Source organism: Colletotrichum truncatum (genome assembly GCF_014235925.2).
Source record: "Colletotrichum truncatum strain CMES1059 chromosome Unknown Contig_0004, whole genome shotgun sequence".
Classification (NCBI taxonomy): domain Eukaryota; kingdom Fungi; phylum Ascomycota; class Sordariomycetes; order Glomerellales; family Glomerellaceae; genus Colletotrichum; species Colletotrichum truncatum.
Window position 1 is genome coordinate 3,540,964 of NW_027222401.1, and position 27,569 is coordinate 3,568,532.

Consider the following 27,569-nt stretch of genomic DNA (forward strand, 5'->3'; position numbering starts at 1 on the left):
TAGATCCGATAGCTAATTTAGTAAAGCATGCTTCATTGCTCGCCAAGCTTCAAAAAGGTCTAATATAGATCGTTTCAAGTGCGATTTAAGTAGTACATAAATACCCTCAACTCGCGAAGTAGCCACATTGCCAAAATAGGTATGCTAATCGACCCAGGCTTTCACTAGCTTCTCCTTGTATAGTTTCAACCAAACGGACGTAACATAGCCGACTTCTTCGAGATGGTCCAGAAGATAGCGTTCCTCAAACTGGGAAACGCGCTCCTCAAAAACCACCTCAGATGGCGAGCTGATGATCGAATGCCAGGAGTTATAGAATTCTTCCCAGCTCTGAGTTGAAGGTTTGAGCGCTGCAGGATTGTTGACTGTCTTTGGCTTAGTAGAGTCAAAAGCTGGATTACAATGTTGAAGAACGGCCTTGTTCGCATGCCAGAGGCAAAGCAAAGATACAGAAGAGGGGAAGATGGTTGCAACAGCGTTAATGCATGCTAAGCAGCGATCTGTGAGGATAACCGCAGGTAGGCTAGCGTTACACTGACTATACAAGGATTTGACCCGCTCCAAAGCCCAGGTATAGTTATCTTCTGCCTCGCTGCTAAGAAATGCAAACGCAATACAGAACGACCGTTGGCAAGCATCGACGCCAACTATATTAAGAAGTAGCATACTATACTTATTAGTCTTATAGGTATAGTCTAGTAACATGATGTCTGGGTAGGCTTGGAGAAGGGCTAAGGAATCTGGATGAGCGAACAAGACAGCCGTAACTCGGCCATCTAGTGCAAACTGCATGCGACTCCAGAAGCCTTCCTCATCAAGTTGATTAGCAAGTGCATGGATCGAGGTCTGCCCTTCACGAACATCTCGTTTAGCGGCTGCAATATGATTGTAGATATCCTGCTGGGTCGCTATAGAGTCTGTCGTTTGTCGTATGTATGTTCTGATGTCCCTGGGTGCGACGCTAGCGTTTGAAAGACCGGCCACCTTGGCTTGATCCTCCTCAGATAGCTTGCGATGCGTTAGGTGAGCAGACGGATGTTGGCTTGGGGGATGATTATGAGAAGAAAAACGCTTATCGGGCCGGTGTCTCAAGCTCCATGTGCTCTTATCCAAAGATTCCTTAGCAAGGACGGAAAATTGACAACCAGTCCCCCTACTAGTAGTTTGCCTTTGCCGCGCTATTGATGTGCTTGGCGGATGACACGACCTATCGCATGAATATGTAATCGTCCGTCGTCCGCTTTTCTCCTTTGTTGATCTCCCGGTAGTGAATGCGTATCCCTTTGTCGCCGCCCAGTTGTTAATTGACATAAAAAGCTCATCGCGAGATTTATGATCGCTTTCAGGGGGGAGACTGTCGTCTGGGAATGTGAGTATTGAGTCTTTGAGAGCTATTTCCATTTTTAAGAATATATGACTGAAGTGCTGGATGCAAATAACGCGTGAAAGGTGTATGACACAAGACGCGTTCATTGACGTGGGCAGGTTGCTTAGTCATTTCCACGGGTACCCGTGAAATTTTACACGCACGGGTACCCGTGAACCTATTGGGAGCCTGCGCTCAAGTGTAGCTTATAAATACTTTCCTGGCAGCCTGAAACTGTGCGCATTCAGACAACTCCCGCATTCTTGATTCCACCACAACTCCCAACGAAGTGATCAAATCTTTAGAATGAGCGCATTATCCCACGGCCAACATTTCTTCAAGGCAGCTGGTGTCCGTTTCAACTACCTTGTGCGAGGAACAGGCCCCCTTGCGATCGTCCAGTCCGTAGGCTGGGGATTACCAGGAGCCTATCTTGGGAATGGTATTGGCCCGTACCTCGAGGACAAGCGGACGGTGGTCTACTTTGAGCCCCGGGGAAATGGAGATTCGAGCAAGCCAGACGACTCTTCAACGATGACCACCAAAACCATGGCGGAGGATATCGAGCACCTAAAATCCCACCTTGGCCTCAAAACTTTACCGTTGCTTGTTGGCCACTCTCATGGCGGGGCCATTGCCTTGCGTTACGCGCAACGCTACCCGGATCGCGTTTCTAAGTTACTCCTCATTTCGCCACAGGTCATGGATAGCCCCCGAGGCCATGTTAAGGCTTGGATGGAAAAGCGCAAGGATGACCCCGCGTACGCTCCTGCAGCGGCGAAACTAATCGAGGTCGCAAGAGCTGGTGGCCCCAAGAGTGATGAGCAATTCCAAGAAGCCTTGGACACGATGCTTCTCTGGTGGTTCACAGATGTCAAGAAGGCCGAAATTCTCAGAAAACATTTAGCTGGCAGCCGGAACCTGCCCACTGCTTCTGCATGGCAAACGAACCGTAACGATATGTCAGAAGAAAACAGCATACCGCACATCAAGGACGCCGGACTAGTAAAAGCTGAGACTCTCGTTATCCAAGGCGCCGAAGATGCTGCCTGTAGTCCTGAAGGCGCACTTGCGATAACAAACGGAATTAAGGGCTCCAAGCTCAAGATTTTCCCATCAGTTGGGCACTTCCCTTGGATCGAGGACCCTGAAGGATTTCGGAAGGAAGTTGACAATTTTATCACATCTTAGCATGCATCTGGCGCAGTACAAAGCTAGAATTCTATCCCTATAATGGGTTACGACAAATATGTCAATAATAAACTTACCTTAGAAACGCCTATATTTACTCCTTAAGTCGTATTATTGCCATTTTGATCCCGAGTTTGAGACTACCTGTTTGCTCTTAGTGGATAATCTACCAGCATACCACTCACAGTACTAGGACTGCTTTGTAGTGTCATGGCTTTTCCATTTCTGTTTGCCGAACTATGCTCTCACGACTAACTGTACGACCAAGTATCCGCTGTTTCTTGTTGAATGGTGTCCTATTCGGCACTCGCACGTTTCCCTGTTGAATTGAAGGGAAATAATGAGTCCAACTGTTGTAGTTGTGGGCTGCTGTTGAAGAGACTCCTTGTTCAACGAGGCTTTATTGAGCTTGTGCTGCTGCCTGACACCTTTTGTAAGTCGATCGAGTGTGGCTTTTCGTACTTCCCAAACGTTTTTGCCTCAGTAAGATAATGCAACTGAGTCACCATGTGTTCCTTTATCAACTCGCCTTAATCAGGTAGATGCGCTTCCTCAGATAAGGGTGGGGATACCAAAAGCACCTTTTTTACATGTTGGACTTACGTACCAACAATCACCCTGGCATTTCCTCTTTCCAGTTAGCCAACAGAGATAAGAGTAAGACAACCATTGTATAACGGATTCGGCTTTATTCTTTTGTCCGTAGTCTTTCCGAGTTGCCTATAACAACCCCAAAAAAACATAAGTTGACATGGAAAGCGTAGGTTGAATTGCAAGATGAGCATCTTGGCAGTCGGACCCTATTTAATATCAACAACATCAAGTCTTGGCATTTGGGTTTCTTTAACAACTATATCATTATAATTGAGACCACATGGCACATTCCTATTTGGAGTATCTACGCCTGAAGGCGATTATCTCGGCTCTTCGATTTTTCGACGGGGAAAAACCTGTTGAGCCTAGCCCCGATGACTCGTTTACATTCACATCCACTGATGGCCAGCGCGAATTGAAAGTCAATGTTTGTACGTCACTTGATCTTGACACAACTCAGTCCAACATGGAACTGCGCTTCATACTGACGAGACTCACTATGTCAAGACCGTTCCAAGATCACCAAAACACAGCCAAGCCCGGTCGTTCTCAACTGGAATGGAGGCGCCTTCGTCTTTTCAGCGCAGGGATCTGACGAGCGCTTCTGCCGGCACCTTGTTGACCAGACTGCATACACTGTGCTTGACGCTAGCTATGCATTGGCACCAGAGCACCCTTTTCCTTCGGCATTAGAAGATGCAGAAGAGCTCGTATTGCAAGTATTTAAGCGACCGGCCGAATATGACACTCAAAATATCGTTTTGTCAGGTTTTAGTTCTGGTGGGAACATCGCCCTTGCAGCAAGTTCAAACCTGAAAAAGCGAAACTCTGACATCTTAAATAAATCCATTCGCGGTGTCGCAGTGTTCTACCCGCCTACTAACATGACGATTCCTCCCACAGAGAAGAGGACTATCGACGGTTCCCTCCCGCCTGTTCCGTCAGTCCTTAGAGTTCTCATGAACGCTTTCAGATCTTCTTATCTTCCGCCTGGTGTAGATCCGTCCGATCCCCGAAATTCCGTCCTATTTGCGGATCCGAATACGTTTCCCAAAAATGTGCTTATTATCACCGCGGAGAAAGACAGGCTTGCTCCAGAGGCAGAAGAGTTTGCTGGACGGTTGCAAAAGGCAGGCAAGAACGTACTGTTGAAGCGATTCGACGGTGTTGCCCATGGTTGGGATAAAACAAAGGATGAAGATTCCAATGAGACGAGGGTTAGAGACGAAGCATACGACCTTGTTGTTAAATTCATCTCTGGCTTAAACTAAGCAATTAGAACGAAAACAACAGGTTAAACTATGCCATTTTATAATGCCCTACCCGATGTTTATTTTCTCTCTAATCTGACCCAGAATTTCATTTCCACAAATTGCAAGAATAAGCTGTTCTCAACTACCGTTCTGATTTCAAGACTTCAATGTTGCAGTAAGATAATGTCGTCCGTTTCATTTGATGGCATGCCGATAGTTAGGTGTTATAAGAATAGCCTACCAATGAAGCAGCCGTACGATGCAGGGGGTAAAGGAATGGAAAATCGCTTCAATATACGATCTATCTCTACGTAGTGTTATAGTGTTTCACTTGAAATCAATAGGAAAGCTTATTTGAATAATTTGTTCTCGACTAAGATGCCATCGAAATAAATCATCACAACTTCTCCGTCAGCTTCCGGCGCTTCTCCAACGGGACGAACGTCGCCTCTGCCGTCGCAAGAACAACCCCTTTCTCGTCTGCCATCTCCGCTTCTACCACAAAATTCTTGGAGCCCTCGAATCTAGCTAATCTCGATGTGACAGATATAACTGATCCCGTCAGGACAGGCCGAACGTATGTAAGTTTGAGCGTCTGAGTGACCTGCGGGAGAGGGTCCAGAAAGCCGTGCATTTTGTTCACGAAGCCGACGGAACCTAGACACTCATCAAAAATCGATGCAATTGCGCCCCCATGAACCCAATCTTTACTGACGGTACTCAAGCCGTGATTCAGAGCGAGGAAGAAGCGAATCTTGGTCACGAAGCGCTTCTCAAACGGCCGTTCGTCGGTGGCGGAACACTGAGTATTGTTGCCATCGGGTACGTGGAAGCAGCCTACGAAAAAGGGAATCGTGGCCTGGCTGTGTAGTGTCACACCCAAAAACTCAGAGTTGCGTGTTTCGGGGTCAAACTGGCGAGTGATCGGAGGCATGGTGATGATGCCTGGTTCCGAGAGTACTTTGGCACACCAGGGGATCGCCTGGAAGTATGCGATTTGGTCAGGCCACGAAGTAGAGTCCACCATTATAACAACTACAAAGAGGAAGAGTTTATAGGTGAGTGTTCAAACCTTTCTTGCCAGCGGAACCATCTGGGCTTTAAATACAATCAACCCCGTCCAGCTATGATACGTCACGAATAACCCATTTCTCCGAGAGCTAGTAGAGTGTAGCCTTACAAATCAAACATACATTTCGAAGTGATAAGCCTTTTGAGATTTTTCTGACCGAACTTCTGACTAGGAGTTTTAGACGGATAAGGATGGCATTCCTTGTTAGTCATTTTAGCCGCATGGGTTTGTAAGAAGCGGGATTGGTTCTGAGATCAAAATCTGACAACCTCCACTCAGTCCGACATATCCTATCGGAGGCCGTATCTTTAACAGAATACAACCGAACAAATGAGTTGAAATGTGTTTCCCAGCTGGTACCAATCCCCAGTTTTATCAGACGTTGGAAAGATTTTCGGCATACCCCATGCAACGTCTATGTGTTGTATATACTAATGGTCGTTCTGATCGAAACAGTACAAAACATCGCCATTCAGGTCTCGATTTCTCACAAAAGCTAAATACCGACAAAGTTCACTTGGTTCACTGGCGTCCAAAAACTGAACTTGTAGAACATTCGATTTGTCTATTTTGATTGGGTGCCATAGTCGCGATTCGCTACCTTCACCCTAAGAACCAAGTTCGAACGTTGCACAAATTCCAGCCTCATTGCCTTTCGAAACTTGCATCCTGTGGACCACGTGGTTCCCACTGAAACAATTCTTAGATGACATCATCCCTATGAGGAACTCTCGAATAAGTCAGTTAAATATGTTTTACAATCTTTGCTCAAGACCGGCAGCATCTGGAACTTACAAATCATATAAGTCGGGGTTTCAACTCAGCGAGTACTTAGCAGGGGTTGGTGTAGCGGTGGCAGAAGTTCTTCCAGCAGTAGGAACACCACTTGATATTCTTGTAGCAATGGCCGCAGATAGTGTACGACTGGCGCTTGGCGAGTTGGCTGCCTGGATCATTGTTGACACTCGATTCGGCCTGCAAAAGCTCGGGGTGCTCGTAAAGGTCGGGCACAACAGGAGAGGCGGCAGCCATGACGGCAAAGGTTGCGATGAGAACAGTGGAGAGCTTCATGTTGACGATGAATATGAAGGTTGCGGTTTCTTCTGAGGGAATTGTACGAAAAGCAAACGGGAGTTGATGCCGATGTTATGATAACCTGAGCAGATGGGCGTTTATAGCATTTATATAGTAGTGGCATGAAGTCTATTGCAACTTCTGTTCAAGCTGTTTGTGTTATTGTTAGACTGTTCCTTACGAGCAGGTTTCTTAGTGTCGTATGATTGGTTGCGGTAACACAGGAGAGGCGGACCGCAGGCCGCCATTGGGGGCCTATGCTGCGGTCCGCATAATGCCGTACAGGATCTAACCAGTCTCGCCAAAAGATGGCGCAGAAGTAGTGCCTTGTCAGAGGATTTGGTATACAGGTAGACATCAATTGGCACCTGAGTGGTTGCAGTGCATGCCTGGCTAAGTCTGTTTGCGCAAAAGGAACATTGCCAATCATGCAGCTAATACTACTTCGACAAAATCACAAGTTGCTAAGCTTCTTCCAAGTTGAAGAGGTATGCTTAAAGATCACACTTAGTTGGCTTTCGTCGGTGCAATATCACAGATATCGATCCTTCTATAAGGGCAACAGACCCAGTCTCTGAAAGAATCGGGAAGCGAGATCAATTTTCAGACATTACAGAACGCCCTTATCGAATTATGCCAGCAAATAAGGTATGGAGTACTGACTGCTTTCCAGTGTGTTTGGAAGACATTCAAACCATTATCAGCAACCGAACCCCCGCGCTATAACAAATGTGTGCGCCCAACCTGAGTACCGATACCTCCTGTAGGTAAGTAGTGGCCATTGGAAAGAGAAATGTATACTTTCGGTTGCAGCACGGCACATTCTTCGTACATGTCGTAGGATTATTGGACATGCTGGCGGATCGTTGCAATGCATGCTGCCACAGAAATTAGAAGCAGGCCCCTACCCCTGCCGGAAGGATTTTGTCTGTCTGCAGTCACATTTAGAAAAGCATAGTTGAGGATATCCCCTATAGTACATTTTTCTATAATACTTTTGGACTGTCAAAAGTTATACATAGAAAAAACTTCAACAAGTTCACCGGATACAGCGGTTTTGCCTTGAAGAAGATTAAAACAGTAAAAAAATACAACACTAGGTATTCATATTGTTACCGACCCGTCTACAAGTCTGCCCAGACTGGGGCTCTCTCCGAATGGCCAGTCTCTCAAAGTCAAGACATCTCGCCAGCGTCGAGAAATTATAAACGGGCTAAAATGTTCAATTTACTTAATATACCCAAAAACGGAAACCACGTGTTATACTCTGCTGGTTCCGCTAACCGATGCCCCTCTCTGATACACAGTGACTCACAGTGAGGGCGGAGCAAGACAGACAACGCAATACGCAAGCACGCTGCCACATCATAAGACATGGCCCACGATTATCTGTCGATGGTACACACTTGAATCCCAAGTTCACGCGGGGATCTGCTGACCGCCATGGGCTTGTGGGACCTTACCCCTCCATCTAAGGAGACTAAGCTCATGGTTGGAGGTGCGTCGCCTTTGGTTCATGCAGAAGCAGGCCGACTATATCAAGTGGTAAAGCAGGTCATCTCACCCATGGCCGGCGGGTATGGCTACCCAGGATGGCAAGCGAACACAGACGGATATAGAAGCAGTGGGTTGGGAAGAGCGGAGGAAGACAGAACAAAGCCTTCGTCGACTCCGGGTGGGGGCGATGGATGTACACACCAGTCAGCACGAAAATTATTGCCGTATATCAGCTGTTGGAGAAAGAATTGCATGATTTGCATCATCCATTCGAACGTTTACATGCTCTTTGACTAGGTTAGACAACAAAGTTTCGGGTGTTTTGTACAAGAAGACTCCGGACACGCCAATATAGGAAGGCCTAGGTACTTTTGTACTATTTTACAGTTCATCCGCGTAGATAAGCCACGAGCTGGATACTTAGGTAATATCAGAACACAGCAGCCAAGAGGGACTCAATCCTTCTCGTGTTCGGGCATGGCAGTCATTCCTTGGAAGGCTCATGCTAACGAGGTTGAATCTGAGCAGGGAGGCATGTCTTGCAAATGAATTAGAGCATGGTATTGATCGCGGATCATGTTGTGTGGCGAAATTGGGGAATGCTTCTCTTGCAAGGACTCTGGATCGATTGGGTTCGACCATATCCTGAGCCGGATCCTGAAGGAATTGAACGGCTGTGCTAGCTTCTGCTCTTTGCTTGGCAAACACCATCCATCAATCAGAAGATGGTTACCCTGCAGATGTCTTGAATCCGCAGAATTAAGAATCTTACGGCACCATAGGAAAACATGTGACGTCTGACAGGGCTGACGGAGGATGGGAAGCTCAGCCGGCCGGACCAGTCGGTTATGCAAGCTGCCGAAAAGGTGTCCGGGACACGGGCCGCATCTAAGTTCTGAGTTGAGGTTGCAGCTTTTCCGTGTCCCTGAAAGTTAAGCGAGAAAACTTGGCGTGCCCGATGGACGCTTTATCTGATTGAATTCATGGTTCTTTGTGGAATAGTATCAGATCATTGGGGGCGGAGGATTCAGGCTCACCTGAGGCTTTATCCAATGAGAGACTAGCAAAAAACCATGTTTGTGTTATTCCAAGTACGCCTCGGCTATTTGACTGAGGTGTAATTGTCTCGGGACCATATTGAAGTTGGGAAAGGCCCTGCTCTGGTGCCAGACTCGATCATATGGCTTATCCCGTCGATTTCTTGCCGTGATTTCTGTCGTTGCGATCTACAATTCCTATTACGCAAAAAGTCTTTAAAGACACGTAATGATAAAACACAGAGCATCACTCTTCTGATTCAGCCATTACCAAGTACACTCAGAATTATGAGAAGTTGGAAAGCGATCCAGACTAATACAATCTATATCTCAAGAGATGAAACGACTTCACCAAGCGGTAAACAGAAGATGGCACTTAGATGCAAGGCATGGCCGCAAGGGTGATAGAGCAGGAATATTGCTCAGACCTGCAAGAAATGGGAGTGATTGAAAACGAGAATATTCGGAAGGAAGCTAATGCCTCGAGCAACCTGGAAATGCGGATAAAGCAATAGCACCCTATGAACGGTACTGAATTTTTCTAGACTTTAAGACCAGCACATAAAGTTTTGCCCTCTACCTGGAAGAAAAGTGACTAATGTGGTTCTGTCTAACATTGGTCAAGCTACAAGAGTTGTGCATTTACTCTACGTTAACCGGGACGTTGGTACCTCTTGCAGCCAGAATGCCAATCCATCTTTCGTTCTTTCTCAAGAAACAAGAGCTGTTGGTTGTTCGTTTTGAAGCGTGTTATACAAGCTGTTTGTGCAAGGCAAAATATTCATGTGCACAGACAGGGGACAATTAAACGTGGCGAACGATATCCTTCTCCAACCTTGCCATATCTCATCCACTCTATTGATTTGTCTAGGCAACCTACTGACAAATTTTCTACAAAATTACAGGTGTCAGTTGCAGCAGCGCCGAACATATTCGCATTCATGCATCAAAAGAAGTGACAACAGCTCTCCCAAAAACTTCGCCCCTCGACAACTTTTGTATAATCTCATGCGTATGAGAAAGACCAAACCGCTCAACACAAGCCCTCACACGTCCCTTGGCAGCCTCACCAAGGAGCTCAGCCATCTCCTCTTCCGTCCCCACCATAGCGCCCTTGATGTTCAAAGCTAGCAGCACGTCAACCACCTCCACCACTTTCCAATTCAAAAAACGAAGGAAAACATACCTTTAACAGCACACATCGTAACCGACACCGGAATCAAAAACTCATTATGCGGTAAACCCACACAGACAATCGTGCCCATGGCCCTGACCAATTTAGGTGCAATCCTATACGCGTCCTCGGACTCCGGGACAACTAGAACGGCGTGCGCCCCCTCGCCAGTCACCTCCGTCACGACCCTCTCCACATCCTCGGTCAGATAATCCACAAACACCTCCGCGCCCAAGCCTCGACAAAAGTCCTCGTGGGCCCCCTTATCCACGGCGATAACCCTCAACCCGCGCATCCGCGCAGCAATCTGCACCCCCAAATGCCCCAACCCACCCGCGGCCCCTGGATAACCACCCAGTTGCCCCTCTCCAGCTCCCCCTGGAGTTTGGACACGGCGCCCATCATAGTCAACCCGGCACACAACAACGGCGCGACCTCCGCGTCGTCGAGACCTTCCGGGATGACCGTAAGATACCGCGAATCTGCGACTGCGAACTGCTGAAGCGTACCGGGACGCTGTTTACCCGTGTTGATCTGCTTAGGGCAGTTGTTATGATGTCTGCGGACGCAGGCGGAACACGTGCCGCAGGCGCTGTACAGCCACTTCACGCCCACCTTGCGACCCAGGAGGTCCGGTGGCGCGGAGGGTCCGAGGCGTACGACGATGCCGACGCCTTCGTGGCCTACGATCGGGTCGTAGGCGCCCCAGCCTCGCAAGGCGCGGGTTTCCGAGCCGCTGTATTCAATTAGTTTGGTTTACATCACATTTGCGGATTAGGGACGTGGGATGGGTTGGTACCAGATTCCGGTCGTACTGATCCGGACGAGAACCTCGTGAGGCCCCGGAGTCGGGACGGGGACGTCGTTGCGAATCACGACCTTGGCGTTTGGTCCTGGGTCCTGGAGCACCGCTGCCTTTTGTACCGTGGGTATTTTCTCCATTATGGTCCTCTTTGTCAGTTTTCAACAAGTTAGTCCAACTTCCTCGACTCGACTTGAGCAACAACTGTATAAAATCACTGAATGAAATCCACGAGAAGAACAAGCATGCCACACGGTATAAGCAGCTTGAAAGTGGTACCGCGTAGTGGGGCGTACCCCGCGCCGGGTACGTGCCCGGCAGTATGAACCGGCATGCGGAGTCTCCGGAGCCGAGGTTCCATCACGGACCGTGTTCCGCGGCAACATTGGTTGCCATGATTTGGCCTTTTAACGGACATTTTACTTTAGTGTAGTTGTGTGCATAGCAATTACGCGCTGGAATTTTGAGACACAATACCGAGATTTGGTTGGCGATTAGAAAAAAAAAAAAAGATGGAAAAAAAGAAAGTGCATGGATTTTAATTAGGCAAGCTTCTTCGTGATGAGATTATAACCAAGACAAGCCATTCTCGTGGCGTCCGAGACAAACATTGACAGAAATCCAGTGGCTTCTATTTCCCCTCAGCATAACCATACCACAGACATTTTCAAAGCAGTACATCCCCACTAGTGGACAAGCACCACGGACTGCAAAGTATGCATGCGAAAAACTTTAAATTCATAAGTAAACATACCCCAAGTTAGATGGAGTTCATCATATGCAAAATGCTTCGTGGAAAAAAGACATAAACCGCAAGAATCATGTAGACAACAATCCGTGCCTAATTTAAACCCTGACGCCGCAAATGCCAACATGATGATATACACCCTGGTTTCTAAATGCAGATTATGGGCGGCGGCCTTGAATTCCTTCAGCTACCGCTGGTGGCATCGCCTGATGCATGGGCCGTGGCCAATCAGCTCCGCTGGATAGCTGATAAAGATCCCTACGCGTGATCCGAAACCTTGGCTTCCTGACGCGTGGCGTAGAGGTGGAACTGCACAAAGATGACAAAATCCTCGACGATCGTGCCCAATGAACCAAGGAGCCAGGGGAGCGCGTTGAGAAGGTAAGCCTTGTCCTGCTTGAACGCTACCAAGCTGGCGCCGTAGGTAAGGTTGCCGGTGAGAGAGAGTAGGAAGAAAAGCAGCGCGAGACCTGTAGCACCATGGTCAGTAAACTTGCCAAATCTGCTTAGAGGAGGAGGAAAAATCATACCTTCGCAAGACTTTTCCCTGTAGTTCTTCAGGATCTGCGGGATTCGCGCGCAGAGGTAGAGCACAGCGGAGATGTAACCCAGGACCAGGCCAATCTTCTCAAACGTGCCCTGCGCCTCATCCGGCGTGCCAATATCAACATCGGGCGAATCCCACGCGCCGACCTTGTATGAGATGAACCACCCCGCAGCACCAACCAGGTAAACAGCGACGATGCTAAGAGTGTTGTGCAGCCAGGGATTGCTATCAGGGGTCTCATCCTCGCCGGTCACCATCTTGCGCAGGGGATCAAGGGAGTTCTCGTGGTGTACAGCATGTCGACGGTGGGAGCCGGGAAGCCCCGCAGAGGAACTTCGGCGGCGCGAGAGGAGGGGTTCGTGTTCAGTGGGTTCGGGGGCGTCCGTCGCGGTGACGGCGGCGGAGGAGCGGCGGCGGGCGGCGCGACGGGTGTTCTTAGTGTTGTAGTAAAGGCATTGGGTGATGAGAACCAGGTCGGCGAAGCAAAAGTAGCTCGCGAGGGCAACTGCTGTTGGGGCGAGGTGGGTGAAGAGGGCGCCTGTGGGGGATTTGAGTCAGTGGGTGCCGTTGTAGGGAAATTTTCGGCAGGCTGCAATTGGAAGTGCTCAAGGTGAAAAACCGACACTTCGCGATGTGAAGAAGATGAAGGGGATAACAGAAAAGTAGCGCGACGTTGTTACACACCTAGCAGGTTGGTCACGTCGCCAAGAAGCCAGACCACGAGGAAGGCCATGGAAAGGCCGTCGGCGCTTTGCGCCTTGTAATTGGCAAGAAGCTGGGGGAGCTATATGGTAAAATCAGCAAACTGATACCCCAAAGGAATGGCACATGTGCTTCATCAATTAGCGGGAAGACGAACGAGGAGGCAGATCCATGCGGTCAAACTGATGCTGCCAAAGATTCCCGACAGAGCGTCCTCGACTTTGGGGGTCTGCGATAAGGCGGCATAGGCCGTGATAGCGAAAGAAGCCATGTTGATTAGAGCCGCCGATGTCGAATTGATCAGAGACAATAGGGCGGACGACTACGGATGAGGAGGGGAAAGACAGAGCCGCGGGCGAAGTGCCTTTTGTTCGTGTGTTCCCTCAGTCAGGTGTGCCGAAATGGTCAAGTGGGATGGCTGGAAAGAGAGTCACGCTGCACCACTAGTAACAGTAAGGAATTGATCAGGTCAGAGTCATCCTTGCCCGTTATCTCTTATCGGATGCGGTCAGCGATAAGGGGACCCTGCATGACATAACCGATGGGTTGAGAAAAACCTTGGCCATGGCCTTTAGGGGATGCAGAAGGGCAATTAGTGGGGCACACACTAGCATGACTCCAGGAAAACTTGTAAAAAAGGCGGGCTTACCGCCACTTTTCCTCAAGAGGGGCTTCTTGCCCCCATCGCGAGTTGAGTTACACTGCACACGCGCCAATGAGGAGGCCCTATTTTGTCATCGCCGTCAAGCAAGGCTCTGGCTGAAAGATCGCAAGCTGAGAAAAGAAGCTTGAAATCAGTCATTGCATAAAAACCTTAACAGCCTTGCATCGAGATGAACTGTACGCGCTCAGCCAGATTGGTTGTCTGAATGCATATGCCACCCAAGCCATCATCTAAAGTTTGAAAAGAAAAAAAAAAGAGAAAAAAATTAAAGCTCGCTGATCTTGTGTCAATGACCAACGCATCAGTGTCACAGTAACTCTATGCATGCGGTCCCTATTTGACGGCGGTCACCGGACATCCGCCGGGCGTAAGCATTTTCCGGTGGTGTTTCACGTGGCCCAGCTATGAGAGAGCACCGCCATGATTCGCCCACCCGTGTGGCTGATGCAGTGTGGATGAGCTGCAGCCTGGACGGATTCGATGTGGGTGCTTGATAGAGGCCCGTTCCTCGGCCAACTCATCCGTCTTCTACAACGGCCTATCGACGTGGGGGATGCAGATGCGCGCTGGCGACCTGACCACGCGCTGCGCCGTCATTTAAGCTCGCGTTGGCCGTCTGCTTTGCCTTTGGTGCTTGTCTTGTTGTCACTTTCTGCATTTCTTGCTAGCGTCACTGAGTTGTTAGCTCTCGCAATCGTTAGCCTACTTTGTCTAACGACCGGTATCGTGTCGTAAAGCTCAAGTTCTCCTCCAATAAGATTGGGAGCTTTCCGTGACTGAAGTTGCTCGCCATAATGAAACTGACCAGCGCCGTCGCCCTGCTCGGTGCATCTATGCCCGGAGTTTTAGCGTGGGGAAGTAAGTATTTCTGAGGAACTGACTCCATCACCGTTCCGATGCCGCTTAGCCCTCTTTGCGACTGACTGTCATCGCCATAGGTTTGGGACACATCACAACCGCGTATATCGCAAGTAGTTTTGTTGCCAACACAACCGAGGCATTCTTCCAGGACCTACTGCGAAATGAGACTGAGCACTATCTCGCCGGCATCGCGACCTGGGCCGACACAATTCGCTACACGCGATGGGGTCATTTCACAGGGCCCTTCCACTTCATTGACGCCAAGGACAGTCCCCCGGAATACTGCGGTATCGACTTCGAGCGTGATTGCAAAGCGGAGGGCTGTGTTGTGACGGCATTGGCAAACTATACCGCCCGCTCTCTTGACCCGAAGCTGAGCGGTTGGGAGCGCAACCAGGCTGCCCGCTTCGTTGTCCACTTCATCGGAGACATCCATCAGCCTCTGCACAATGAAGATGTCGCGAGAGGCGGCAACGGCATCCACGTCAAGTGGTACGGTACCGATTTCAACCTACATCATGTTTGGGACAGCTCCATTGCCGAGAAGTTGATCGGAGGCGCCAGGCGCAGGCCATATGACAACGCGAAGCGGTGGGCGGACGCATTGGCCGAAGAGATAAAGATGGGCAAATTTGCAGACCAGAAGAACGAATGGCTCAAAAGCCTCGACTTCAACAACGTAACGGAAACCGGTCTGCGATGGGCGAGGGAGGGAAATGCATATGTCTGCACCCACGGTACGTCGATCCCCCGGTCGCAAGTCGCCTATTGAAATGTGGTGACTTACTTAAGCTTCTTCTCGATCACAGTTTTTCCCGAAGGTCCGCGTGCGATCGCCGGCCAGGAACTTGGCGGCGAGTACTTCCAAAAGGCGGCACCCGTGATTGAACTTCAGGTTGCCCGCGCGGGAGTGAGAATGGCAGCTTGGCTGGATCTGATTGCATCGGCGTATACGGAAGAAACAGAGAGGGACATCGGCTACAATGCCAACGCCGACATGGGCTCGGAGGAATTGTAATAAGATGAGACGCCAAGCATGTTCCGTCGATTGTGGCACTCCTTTCAAGTTTCTATAGAAGATCACTCGTTTGTCCCGCAGGGCAAAACGTGTTTTGACGCATCTAAAGCTTGGCCCAGTTGGGGGCTATGATTAATTGATTCCGCCATGCTCATCTCCGCGCGATGTCTTTTCCGCTCAGATACACTAAGGCAGTTGTAGGCCGTTGATATGGCGGCGCCTGCTATCGAGATGACCGACGACGACGCATCAAGTCTTTCATGGTTATGTCACATCAAAGTCCAGTAAAGGCCAAGTATGCCCAGAGGTGGTCTATAGAGTGAGAGCTGCGATGTTGCATTCTCGCAAGAGATCACGCCGGGCATGTCATAGTCCTGGACGACCCTGGGTAGGGAAAGAAAAGAAGGACATCTGTCATGACGACTCACGTTTGATTACCATGGGAGGAAATGTTTCCTTGAGCAACGCTCGGCAAACGTTTCCTGTGCTGCGAAAGTGGCGTGAGTTCGGAGCTCTAGTTGTGGGGGACATTTGGAATTTGTTTTTTACCCTCGCCATTCATTTCTTCCCGTACCGTAATAGCGGGGTGTGGCATTTGGGATGATAGGTGACGTGTGACAAGATGATGTCGATGACAGTCTTTGCCGAGGGCCCGAGTCGAGCAGGAAGCGCAATCCTTCAAGGGGATTGGACACCGACAGATGGGCATGGCAGGAGACTGGACGGGATTGGCACGGCTTCTGGATTTCAAGATTGCGACGACGGCGTGTTGGCAGTCCATGCGTATGGCGAAGAAGCGGAATGGTACGCTGGAGGAGTAATCCGTTTGCTGACTTCTCCGACAATTGTCGAGTTTCAACTTGGACGTTCCGAGCTGGGATGATAGGTAGGTCTGCGGCCCAGGTCAGAGGAGAATGCCTGGAGTGATTTCCACGGAAGTGTGGAAGAAGCGAGGCTGGGCTGGTTGACATCAAGTGACAAGACAAGCAGAAAGTTGAGGTGAACCTGTTTCACCATTGGAATTTTGGCACAGGCTTCAAACTCAGCCTCTTGTCGCAGAATGGAGCGCCTCCTTGGCGGAGCTGGTGGAGGCTTTTTGGTTCCCTTCGCTTGTATGGCAGGGATTACCGGCTAAGGTAACGTCGAGCAAACCGGATTCATGGGCCATATCGAAGGAACACATTGGATTGACCAGCCCTTTAATTGCCTGTTCCTGCATTTGGAGGACCCCTCTCCAGGGCGCAAAGAGGGGATTTTGCTCTTTTGCGGGACACGGGATGCAATGAGACTGAGATGGGGGACGCCGGCTTGCCGCGTGCCGAGAAATTTGCTGTGTTTGTAGGATTTGGTGGTTTCGCGAGGCGATCATTTGAGGGTTCAATCCACCAGGTAAGCCGAAAAGCCGTTCATCTGGTTAGAGTGGAGGCAGCCGTGCAGCCGTGACAGCCACGGGGGTTGAGTTGGCATGTCGTAACGGCACCGAGTTGCCACCGGCGAGAAAGTCTGCCCGTCTACTCCCCATGCATATCCAGCAGCCCTCGCTCAACTGCGGATCCCAGTAATTTACGAAATCAAGATTAAGCGGGCGAAAAAACAATAAAAAAGGGAAAAAAAAGACGTTTGTATGCAATGGAGACCAACCATGGAGATGTTGCCCAACAAATAGACTGGTGCTATAATCGTCCGTCCAAATTTAGGTGGGCAATCAATAGCATTAGACTCAGAACGTTTACACATGCTTTAAAGTAAAAAGACCCCGACTGCCCGAAATCGACCAAACGGGAAATATGTCGACTCGTGGACAATGTGTAATATGTGAACAGGACAGGAAAGTGCAGACCGGATGACAATCGAAACCATCATCTCATTGACAAGCATCTTGGTCTTCCGGGGTTGGCCATGAGAAAGATCAGATTAACTTTTCCTCGGATGGCTCAAAGAAAGCGAGGCCTACGGACCAATTACGAGGCGGCAAAGATCCCGCCCAGTCGTCGAGTTGGTTGGGCAAAGCGAGGGGGGGGGAAAGAAGGAAAAAGAGGTAGGGCCAGGAGACGAGATGGGAGACACAAGGTGAAGCAGCAGCCCCTGTTGACAAGGGACTCCACGCCTTCCCCTGTCTGGCCAGGGCAGCCAAGGTGGGGCGGGTCTTAGCGGACGGGATGTTAAAGGCAACCTTAAAAGTGATAAGGGAAGGGGTTGACCCTTTCCGTTTTTGGACAGAGCGTTGTGGAATTATGGGGGTGTTGGAGATCTTCGCGAATGGGCCGCTGCAGGTACCAAGTGTAGTTGAGGTACGGCGTAGTACGTACTTCACTCTCCTTCCTGCTACTTTCTCCTTTAGAATTCGTTCTGGTGGAAGGAGAGGAAACCTCTGCCTTCCCCTGGCCGGGCTGGGGGCACCTTGGGACCCCTTTTGGCTATCAAAGTTTGGCGGGAGGTAAATGTAAATCTCGTGAACGCTCCAACCTCACCAAAAGGTTATCGGTCCCTGGTCTTGGTTTGCTTCGTATGCTCAGTGACTCGCCCTTTTCTTTCCTTCCCTCAAACCGACAGACAATGGGCACTGCAGCAGGTTTTTGGTCCAGGGGTCTGGTCGTCATTCGAAGTCGCCAACAAAGAGATTAGGTTTATTGGATGTTTGATGCCATCGTCACCCTTCGCCCGCCACCCACCTGTCGCGCTCGGTAAGGCATGCACCACCACCACCGTATTGCATTCCCATGCATGAACAATTGATTCTCGTCCATACTCCACATTACTACGCAATGCCAGGAGAAAACCGATTGCGTGATGGGTTATTTTGCCTTTCTTCCACCAGCGAACTTACCTCGGCGGACTCTCCGCCTCCACCTATACCGCCGAACACCTAGCACCCGTGCACTCTTTTGCCGAGTCCTACGAAGCACTTTTTAACGATGCGAGCGAGGCACACGATACTTTGAGTGCAACGGCGCAGTGCAAGACTCAAGGGGCAGGCTTTCTGCTGGAACGAAATCTGGTGGAGATTTGTAATGGACGATTATGACGCTATGCTATGCGACGCGCTGGGAAGGTATTTCGTAATGGAGGAAAGAAGAAGAGTTACTGTTCGTCTATCGCGTTCCGGATTTAGGCCGGCGCTTCGATGCCAATGCAATCTGTAGTGTGCATGCAAATTGAGGAGCCGCTTGTTACCGTTTCGTGCGACTGGCCGTCCGTCGCACTAACACGCCATGTCTCGCCTGTCAGGAACCGTCCAGACCAACTCGCTGCCAATCATCCAGTTGCCGCTTGTCTCCGGCCAAGACTGAGACCGCTCTGTGTCGCGGGTACCCGCAAGAACCACAGAAAAAACCACAGAAAAAGAAAAAGGGGAGCGCTGGGAACAAAAGTAGGGCGGTTCGAAGATCACCGAATCGATGGCAGCGATATAGAAAATTGCAACCTCGACGCCGTTCACGGGTTGTCTATAGACGTGGGCATCGCCATCTGGGGCGTCGGTCCAAACAAAAAAAGGGAGCGGGTATTCGGAAGTGAGAGTACATCACAGCCGATCATCAATGCTTAGCATAGGGTAATAACCATTTTGGCGATTCAGTAATTAAGGCCAGTCAAGGTCAGTTAAGTGTCAATTGAGCCTAAAAATTGACAGCGTGATATTCGTCTCAGGGACTCGTTATCCCCCTGATTAGATGTCAACTGAAGGCCAACGCAGAGCAGAGAACGATTGTGCACTGTCAGCGCGGAAGCACCAGCAACAAAAAAGAGTGGACGTCGGTGCTGTTGTGGAGGATGTACCGCTCGGACGGTTGGGTTCAGACTACACTAAGGTAGGCTGCCAGACTTTGCCCGCCAGAGCGACAGTACCACAGAAACCACGGGGCACGTAGTACAGCAGTGACATCAGCGACCGTACCTTCCCTCTCTCTCAGTGTGAGGTGCTCCGTACCGCGCCTAAACTGGCTGGGGAAAGTCCAAAATGTCGTCCAGTCTCGTTTCGCTTCATCGACGCCTCGGGCGAAACGCTATTTGCCTGATGTGCCGGCTGCTGGACCCCGCCATTGGCTCGCTAAGCCGCGCCGGGACCATGTGGGGCCTCCATGACCCCATTCTGTGACGAGAGGAGCCGCATCAGCCATCACGACCAGACCAACTCCTTTCCTCCTTCTCGTGCCGTCTCTACATGGCTCCTGTCTGGTCTACCGCAGGCGACTGAACAGGGCCCCGCCGCCCTGTTCGACTCAAGTTCTTGCTGTCCCTGTCCCGTTACCTGCCATCCTGTTGAGTCGGGAACTGTCCGTCAGGAACGTCCGTTGATATTGACAGCGGTTGCCCCTGTTTTGCGATGCGGCCTGTCCTAACTTGGCTGCACTACATCCACTACTACCACCAGTAGTAGTCTTACCAAGAACTTTGTCGTTCTTCCCGTCCCATACTCTCTGCCCCCAAGAACCCCTGCCAAAGCTCAGATCTCCGTCTCTCTAATCTCGCCGTCTTTCTCAGTCTCTTTTTTTCCCCTCCACTTTTTATCATCTCGATCTGTACACTACTGTATTAACATGTTGTATAGTGTACTTACCCTCTGTACGTCTTTCCTTGTAAGCGAGTCGTCGCATCCATCTCATCTGACGTGCCTTGCTCCATAATTCATCTGGCTTAGACTCTCTCCCATCTACCTACTCCCGCATCCAGTGTATCTCTGCATCTTGCTCTCGTTTTACTAGAGATTCCACCCCTTGCTCGTCGTCCGGTGCGGGCTGCTTGCAAGGTGCATGCACGGGGATCGGATGCTAAGCGGCATCCATGTGTACACCCCCCGGCCGCTTGTTTGAGGCGCACACTCTGTTGCTCCCTCACCTCCTCTACCTCCTCCTGCTTCCTCCTGTCGGCGAGCCCTCGTATCCTCGCCTCTCCTCCCAAGACTCCCCTGCGCCGCGTTTTGGACTCGTGGAGACGATTCCTCCTCCCAAGTCCGCCATGGGGCCCTGTCATTTTTGTTCCCCACGGCCCCCTGGTCCCTGGTCATACTGGCAGCGGCCTGCCACCGCAGCCCTGCGCATATAAGTCTCCATAGCTTGGCATTCGCAGACTATTTTGCTCCCGTCCTCCCCTTCTTAATCCGCAGTCACGCTCAGCTTCGATCATTCCTTTCGACTTCTCAACCTTTTTATTTTCATTCTTCCTGTTGCCTCACGCTGGGAGTGTGTCTTCACATTCATTCATTCATTTCTTTTCAGCTGTGCTCCGTATCCAGTGTCTGTGATCGTTCCTTTCGCACTCTACTCTTGTTCGCTCTTCGGTCTGGAACCACCCTCTTCGAACGACAAATTTAGTATTTTATTGAAAGCGACTCGGTCGACAGCTCCCTCTGAATCTCTCGACAAGTAACAACCACTCCAGAGAAACAAGATGCAGATCAAGAAACTTGTTGCTGCCCTCGCGGGCATGGCCGTCGTTGCCGAGGCTGGCGTTACCTTCTTGGACATCGACTCGCCTCTCAGTGCTGCTCTGGCGAAGCGTCAAAACCGAGGTGGAAACCGAGGTGGAAACAACAATAACAACAACAACAATGGAGGAAACAACAACAACAACAATGGCGGAAATAATGGAAACGGTCAGCTTTGCTTGCAGACCAACGCGGTGCAGAAGGGTTCTCAGTCTGCCGGAACGCCCGCTGCCCAGCAGGCTCAGTCCGCCACGTGAGTTTACTTAGTGAGGCCAATTGTGGGAGAGTCCGCACTAACATGCCCGGCAGTGACGATGCCAACTTCATCAACTTCTGTTCTGGCGAGACACTTACCGATGGCCAGCAAAAGACTGGAGGATCCTGCAATGGTATTGTCATGGGCAAGATCCCCCCCAACAACAAGATGGTTTCCACCGCCCTGCAAAACCCCCCTCATAACGGCAACATCCAAGCCAACCAGGACTTTGATGTCGAGCTCAAGGTCAACAACCTGGCCGCCGGTTCGTTTACGGACGCCCAGGCCACTTACTACTCGGCTCCCCAGAACCTGAACGGACAGAACGAGATCATCGGTCACGTCCACGTCACCATTCAGGATATGGGCAACTCCCTGACTCCCAACCAGCCTCTGGACGCCAGCAAGTTTGTCTTCTTCAAGGGTATCAACGATGCCGGAGATGGCAACGGAAACTTGAAGGCCACTGTCACCGGAGGTCTCCCCGCCGGAAACTACCGTGTCTGCACCATGTCTAGTGCCTCCAACCATCAGCCTGTTCTCATGCCTGTCGCTCAGCGTGGCGCTCAGGATGATTGCAACAAGTTTACTGTTGGTGGAAATGGCAACAACAACAGCAACAATAACAACAACAACAACAACAATGGCCAGAGTAAGCTATCCTCCAGTTTATATAGTACTTTAATCACTGCTTTAAATGGATACTGACAAATCAAAGACAACAACAACAACAATGGTCAGAACCAGAACAACGGTCAGAACCAGAACAATGGTCAGAACCAGAACAACCAAAGTGAGTGCCAATTTATAGACTTGTATGGTCCCACACTAACAACATCACAGACGGCGGAAACCGAGGAGGTAAGCAAAACGCCGGCAAAAAAGGAAACGGCGGCAGAGCAGCCGCTGCAGGACGAGGTGCCGGTCAAGGTAATGCCAAACGTGCAACCTTAGAACCCCCCTTCATTTGAACTGTTTATCCTTCTGGCTTTTTCTATTCCCCCTCTCAACCCCCTCCTTACCTCTGCACCCTCGCGCTAACCCCACAACCTCAAGCCCCCTTCCCTGGTGGATTCCCTGGTGGCTTCAACCCTCAAAACCCTGGTGGCGGAAATCCCTTTGGAGGTGCCCCTTTCCCTGGATTCGGTAACCCTGGTGCGGCACCAACACAATCCCAGACCGGAAATAATGCACAAGTGACACCTGATGCTAACAACTCCGGTCAGGACGGGGGCGCCAGTAATCCCGCCAACGGTAACTCCGGATCCGGCGGTGGCAAAGGAGGCGCGACGTCGAATGCTATCGGCGGACAAGCGGCCCCGGCGGTCACGGAATCCGGCGATAGCAGCCGACCCTTCTCTGTCAACGGCAACTCTTTCGTTTCCAAGGCCAGCGCCGTGCAGCGTGCTTGCGATATCCAGCGGAACTCCTGCTTCAATCTAATCAACGGTGGGAACGGTAATGGGGCTTCCACATCCGACTGCGATGCCCAGGTCCAGATCTGCATCCAGGAGCTCTCGTAACCTTTCTTGCTCAGAGTCACACACACGGCAACGACGATGACGACGACCGAGGAAATATTTTTGAAAGAGACCTACGCTGCACGGACACGGACCTGCCGAACCGACAATTCCACTTCTTTACGGGTCACCGAGAAAAGTGTTCTGGTGTTAATTATTTTCTCTTGTGTTGTTATTCGACGACTATGATGGGCAGCAAGGTTACTAGACGTGGTCTGGTTTAGGATTGGGCGTGGTGGTTTTTTCTTTTGTTTTCTGGTCCCATGACAAAACCCCCCTTCTGCGCTTAACCGTGCTCCGATACCAACTCATCAACGACAAAATTGGGCAGCAAAGCTACCTCTCCCTCCATATTATTGTTCTAATGTCCCCCTCCTCCTCATCCTCAACCCCGACAACACACACATCCCCCCGTTTTCATGATCGACCTTTCTGTATATTTAGAGGGAGTTGTTTTTTCCGTTGACAGGATACGCAGCATGGCTTGGAAAGAAATGGGAGACACAATTCCAGTAGAGTGCACAATTATTTTTGTACACTTTTTGGTATATTATTTGGTCTTATTTGAATTGTTTGGTGACCTTGAGAGAGATAGTGATGGCTAACTACGACATCTATGACCGTGTGACAGAATGGTGTGTGGTGGGCAGCAGAATCTTAGAATCTCAGAGTCTCAGCCAACAGGTGACAACACGTCAAGACTGGGAGACAGGTCTGGTCTCAAGATGGGTTGAACCCACTCGCACGACCGATTTCTTGGGGTGGCAGGAAGTATACCGGAATTTGCAGCGCTCTGACTTGACACTGGCAAAAGAAAGAACGTGTGCGTGGTGGAGTTAAGGACGCCTCGCGAGGCCCCGGTCCAAGCTGCGGCGTCTGATCTGCGAGAAGCCGAGGAGCACGACGTCTCGACTTTTTTGTAGTTCATGCGGGACGCGACTTTTTGGTTAGTAAGCCGGGGGGTAGGGGCGGCACTCTGGCAGTATTGCGAGTCTACTATAGTATTAGAGCACTACCATGTAGTAAAATACAGACGAATATTATTCGTAATTGTAAGCTTGGCAGTGTGACAAGGTATGCTGGGGGGGGGGAGTAGGGTAGGAAATCGCGTGAAACATGAGGAGTGGCTTGTGCGGGCTTGGTTGGCTTGTCGAGACGTTTCAAGTGCGGTCCTTTGCTGGACCTTCACCCGGAGTTGGGACGGAAGCAAGGGGCCTGTGACGACTGACGACTGACGACTGACGACTGGGGGCTTTGGGCGCAGTTAGACCTTTTATGACGGCAAGTATTACCAGGGACACGATGTCACACGAGCCACCCAGGGTTTTGAAAGATGAGAAATGTCATGGGGGAGGGGGGGGGGTTCGTTGGGATGGCGTTCTTTTTTGGGTTTTAGGCGGGATGAGACCCGCTTCCAATTAGGAGAATTTTTTTTTTTTTATTAGTCTCAAATTGTTCTTGAGATTGATTGACGCTTAAATATTCCCCATCCCCGCCTCGCTTCTTTCGGTGTGCCTAGGTAGGTTGTCTGTTTTGGAGGTTTATTTTCATGACTCTTTGTGCTACTTTTTAATGTCTGCTTTATTTTATCATCGGGTTATTTTGCGAATATAGGTTGGTGGTAAGTGCGCAATACGGACGTTTACGAAACTTCGCATTCGCTTTCTCTTTTGCCCCTTTTTTTTTCTATGTAGATGCTTTCTTTGGGAGCATGTTGCGATGGATGGGTCGTGAACGAGGGTACCTATTCTGCGGGCATCTCCGAGGGATACGGATGCTTCCCGTATCGCAAACCATATCTAGCCGTAGGAGCTGCGCGGCGGGCTGCCGAGGAGATGAGAGTTGCGCTCATTCACCTTGCTTTACTTTTTAAACATTTCGGTACTGAGTCGTGAAGAAGGCTTGTCCGTCGGGTGAACTGCAGACTTGGCCCTGCGTGCTTCGTCGGCGATGGGTTTTCCTCGGGTGAGAGATTGGGTTTGCTTGGCGGGTTGGGCGAGTATTTAGGGCGATATCTCGGCGTTTTGGTTTTTTTGTTACAGTCTACCGTTGCTGTACTGGGATCGTTTTCTTGTTTGCCGCTTGCGTCGTCGTAGATGGTTGTCATGGGCTTTTGGGCCTGACTTGAGTGACGTCTCGAGAGCTGAGTTTCCTTTCTTACCTTTCCTATCTTGAGTAACGGAATTATTGTAGTGTGTTGCACCGAGAAGTTACGGTTGCTAGACGCTCTAAAGTTGCCCCTTGCGATGATTCCACGTACTGACTTTACACTGGAAAGCTCTAGGAAAGCACACAACGATGAACGCCCCTGCTGAATGTCGTAGGCGTGGAATATACTTCTTCTGCGGAACCTAATCACCCAATACGTCGTAAGAGCAATCGAAACGAACCTACAGGGTGGGACAGATTACGCTATTCGAGTCGTGGCACGAACGACCGTGTCTACCGAACCCTATTATTTGGTCGAGACCTACAGAGAAGTCTCGACCGAGTCGTCTACGACTTGGCTAGCCGCGGTCCACAATGCGTATTCGCTTTAGAAACAATTTCACAAAGTCAAAATACTTGCTTGATTTGGTAATGCATTGTCTCTTTACGCCCCCTGAACATCGACGCCTACGTTGTATTCGCTACAGTCTTTAGCCGCTCCGTATACTTGGTTAGCCTTCTCGAGGCTGGTTCTTCTGACCTCTTCATCTTATGGATAGGCAAGTAAGTAAGATCTAAAGTTTTCTAAAAGGTTACTCATAAAGCAGGGAGAGAGGGGGTGCTTGCACTTAAATATTTTCTCACATATATAGCTTGGGAGACAGCTAGAGATAAAGAAGACTAAGGTGGGAGGGCGAGGGCGGAAGGGACGCAAAGGGTGGCGTATGCCCTAACCACTAGTCCACCTGCTAGGAACGGAAATAGAGGCGTAGCGCGGATGCACTGGAAACACTACATAGCAGTCCAAATACCCGAAATATTAAGAATGCTGTCGGGGCCGGCCGCGGTAGAAGACGCCGGGGTGGTGAGGATAAGCTAGAATCGTTAGGTAGGGTGGGCGGATTACAAACGGAGATTGGTTGTCCTCTGGCAGATGGTGCGTGGTTAATGGATATTTCCTCACTTGCCACATGATAGCGCTACTGGATGGCTGGTGAAGCACACTGCACGATGGTGGCTGCGCGACATGCAGGGAGAATATCTTGGGAGGCCAGTAGCATGTGGGGAGAATGTCGCTTAAAACGCAGACTGGATGAGTGAGCGTTTCTACTCAAAAAGAAAAAAAAAATGTGTGTAAGTCTGATAATCACCAACGAGCCAATGACTATTATGAAGTCTTCGAGTGCCGGTGTGTGTAGTTGAAAGAATATCGATGGGATTTGCGGGATGATACAGGAGTCAAGGGCACGGCTTATGAATGGGTTCCTGTTATTATTATGATTCAGATTTGCAGACGTCTAGTGAGCCTTAGACCGAACAACAACGGACACTTGTCATTAATTATGACAGTCTGAAATGCTAGCATAATCTACCCATCGAATTAGCACACCATCCCAACGGGAGTGCTTTGCCCTGTCTATTTTACACCAACTATTCCAGATCAGCTTTGGGCTGGGCCAGCAATCATGTCGACTTTCTTTCGTGACGTTTTTGTGAGACTTTTCCCAAGTCTCCCTGCATTCTACAAGCGACAAGACCCATGCTAGCAGCTTAAATTCTAGACGTCAATCAATAGCGATAGATCATTGATACCAGACAGTTCATGATGTCACAGCAATACTAGGAGCATTTCCCGTGGAGCCCCCTTGTTATGATAGCCTCAAGCTCCCACACCCCCTTATTTTCCCAGCCTCTAGGTTATTTTCTATTTGTATCCTTCCAGAGCGGTTTCTATTAGTCCCTGAGTGTTTGACTGAGCTTGGAGTTGCGATCTATCAATCTGTCTAACATGAAGCCTCAATTTCTCGTCAGTTCCTTCCTTGTGCCACACATCATCGCAAGTGCTGTTGCACCCCCAGATAGTGAAAATGATCCAGCGACAGTTTGTTTTACATATTTCTCGACTTATCTAGAGCCCATTTTGAGTTCAGTCTGTCCTAACACAACTACTACTTCGTCCGTCGGTACAGGAATCAAAGCTTCCACTGATCTCTCAGGTGGTGCCTCCCAAACGCTTTCTACGTCAACAGGACCAGCTCCGCCTCTACAGTCTTCTTCTTCTTCTCTCATCTCAGCATCTGGCCTTCCCTCATCATCTTTTACCACGTCCACACCCGGTATCTCAACCTCGACAAATACAGCTCTATCCAGTTCCTCTCCGTCGGCCCTTCAACCACTGATCTTTCTCGTTATTCCAGGCTCAACACTTAAGAAAAGAAGCCTAAGTAAGAGAATCGTAGGGGGGTTCGTTGCCCAGAATACCAATGGAGATCGCCAAAATTGCAACAGCGCAGACGTTTACAACTTGGCCTTTGGGCGGCTGTTATTTAATGGTGTGCCTGTGTACTACTCTGGTGAGAACTACAAACTTCTCAACGCCGGAAGCACGCCACCGGAGAACGCCATCACAACCACATTTAGCATTTCCGGAGGTATTCTTCGGTTTTCTAACCCGGTACTGCCCGTTGACCAGGCAAGCTTCTGCCAGGACAACAATGCACAGGTCTATATCACTTTTGCTTCCAGACCACCTAATTGCGAACCGGTGGCTCTCATAGCATACACAGGTAAGATTGATCACAAGGCCAGGATTTCTCATGTTCCGTCGTGCAGGTACTAA

The 27,569-nt window shown here is 50.0% G+C and overlaps 10 protein-coding genes across 10 annotated transcripts; 5 read left to right on the forward strand and 5 right to left on the reverse strand.

Annotated features, from left to right (window-relative positions):
* Window positions 1–144: 144 nt before the first annotated feature.
* Window positions 145–1,311, reverse strand: CTRU02_207700 (uncharacterized protein; the record flags this gene model as incomplete). Its single annotated transcript, XM_070204943.1, has 1 exon — window positions 145–1,311. One exon carries the CDS (start codon window positions 1,309–1,311, stop codon window positions 145–147), a length of 1,167 nt encoding a protein of 388 aa, XP_070061476.1.
* A 361-nt stretch (window positions 1,312–1,672) lies between these two features.
* Window positions 1,673–2,557, forward strand: CTRU02_207701 (proline iminopeptidase; the record flags this gene model as incomplete). The annotated part of the gene is made up of 1 exon (XM_036727434.1): window positions 1,673–2,557. The coding sequence occupies one exon, from the start codon at window positions 1,673–1,675 to the stop codon at window positions 2,555–2,557; it is 885 nt and encodes a 294-aa protein (XP_036580800.1).
* Window positions 2,558–3,431: 874 nt separating this feature from the next.
* CTRU02_207702 (esterase lipase) lies at window positions 3,432–4,422 on the forward strand (the record flags this gene model as incomplete). The annotated part of the gene is made up of 2 exons (XM_036727433.1): window positions 3,432–3,582; window positions 3,659–4,422. The coding sequence occupies 2 exons, from the start codon at window positions 3,432–3,434 to the stop codon at window positions 4,420–4,422; spliced, it is 915 nt and encodes a 304-aa protein (XP_036580799.1).
* A 379-nt stretch (window positions 4,423–4,801) lies between these two features.
* Window positions 4,802–5,431, reverse strand: CTRU02_207703 (thioesterase superfamily protein; the record flags this gene model as incomplete). The annotated part of the gene is made up of 1 exon (XM_036727432.1): window positions 4,802–5,431. One exon carries the CDS (start codon window positions 5,429–5,431, stop codon window positions 4,802–4,804), a length of 630 nt encoding a protein of 209 aa, XP_036580798.1.
* An 876-nt stretch (window positions 5,432–6,307) lies between these two features.
* On the reverse strand, window positions 6,308–6,547 carry CTRU02_207704 (uncharacterized protein; the record flags this gene model as incomplete). The annotated part of the gene is made up of 1 exon (XM_036727431.1): window positions 6,308–6,547. The coding sequence occupies one exon, from the start codon at window positions 6,545–6,547 to the stop codon at window positions 6,308–6,310; it is 240 nt and encodes a 79-aa protein (XP_036580797.1).
* A 3,476-nt stretch (window positions 6,548–10,023) lies between these two features.
* CTRU02_207705 (putative alcohol dehydrogenase) lies at window positions 10,024–11,200 on the reverse strand (the record flags this gene model as incomplete). Its single annotated transcript, XM_070204944.1, has 4 exons — window positions 10,024–10,211; window positions 10,271–10,565; window positions 10,592–10,994; window positions 11,058–11,200. 4 exons carry the CDS (start codon window positions 11,198–11,200, stop codon window positions 10,024–10,026), a joined length of 1,029 nt encoding a protein of 342 aa, XP_070061477.1.
* Window positions 11,201–12,066: 866 nt separating this feature from the next.
* On the reverse strand, window positions 12,067–13,328 carry CTRU02_207706 (vacuolar amino acid transporter YPQ3-like protein 1; the record flags this gene model as incomplete). Its single annotated transcript, XM_070204945.1, has 3 exons — window positions 12,067–12,893; window positions 13,040–13,139; window positions 13,215–13,328. The coding sequence occupies 3 exons, from the start codon at window positions 13,326–13,328 to the stop codon at window positions 12,067–12,069; spliced, it is 1,041 nt and encodes a 346-aa protein (XP_070061478.1).
* Window positions 13,329–14,515: 1,187 nt separating this feature from the next.
* CTRU02_207707 (s1 p1 nuclease) lies at window positions 14,516–15,600 on the forward strand (the record flags this gene model as incomplete). Its single annotated transcript, XM_036727428.1, has 3 exons — window positions 14,516–14,579; window positions 14,660–15,319; window positions 15,392–15,600. The coding sequence occupies 3 exons, from the start codon at window positions 14,516–14,518 to the stop codon at window positions 15,598–15,600; spliced, it is 933 nt and encodes a 310-aa protein (XP_036580794.1).
* A 5,388-nt stretch (window positions 15,601–20,988) lies between these two features.
* CTRU02_207708 (ribosomal protein s17) lies at window positions 20,989–22,804 on the forward strand (the record flags this gene model as incomplete). Its single annotated transcript, XM_070204946.1, has 5 exons — window positions 20,989–21,278; window positions 21,335–21,918; window positions 22,000–22,059; window positions 22,125–22,211; window positions 22,254–22,804. The coding sequence occupies 5 exons, from the start codon at window positions 20,989–20,991 to the stop codon at window positions 22,802–22,804; spliced, it is 1,572 nt and encodes a 523-aa protein (XP_070061479.1).
* A 3,934-nt stretch (window positions 22,805–26,738) lies between these two features.
* CTRU02_207709 (uncharacterized protein) lies at window positions 26,739–27,569 on the forward strand (the record flags this gene model as incomplete). The annotated part of the gene is made up of 1 exon (XM_036727426.1): window positions 26,739–27,569. The coding sequence occupies one exon, from the start codon at window positions 26,739–26,741 to the stop codon at window positions 27,567–27,569; it is 831 nt and encodes a 276-aa protein (XP_036580792.1).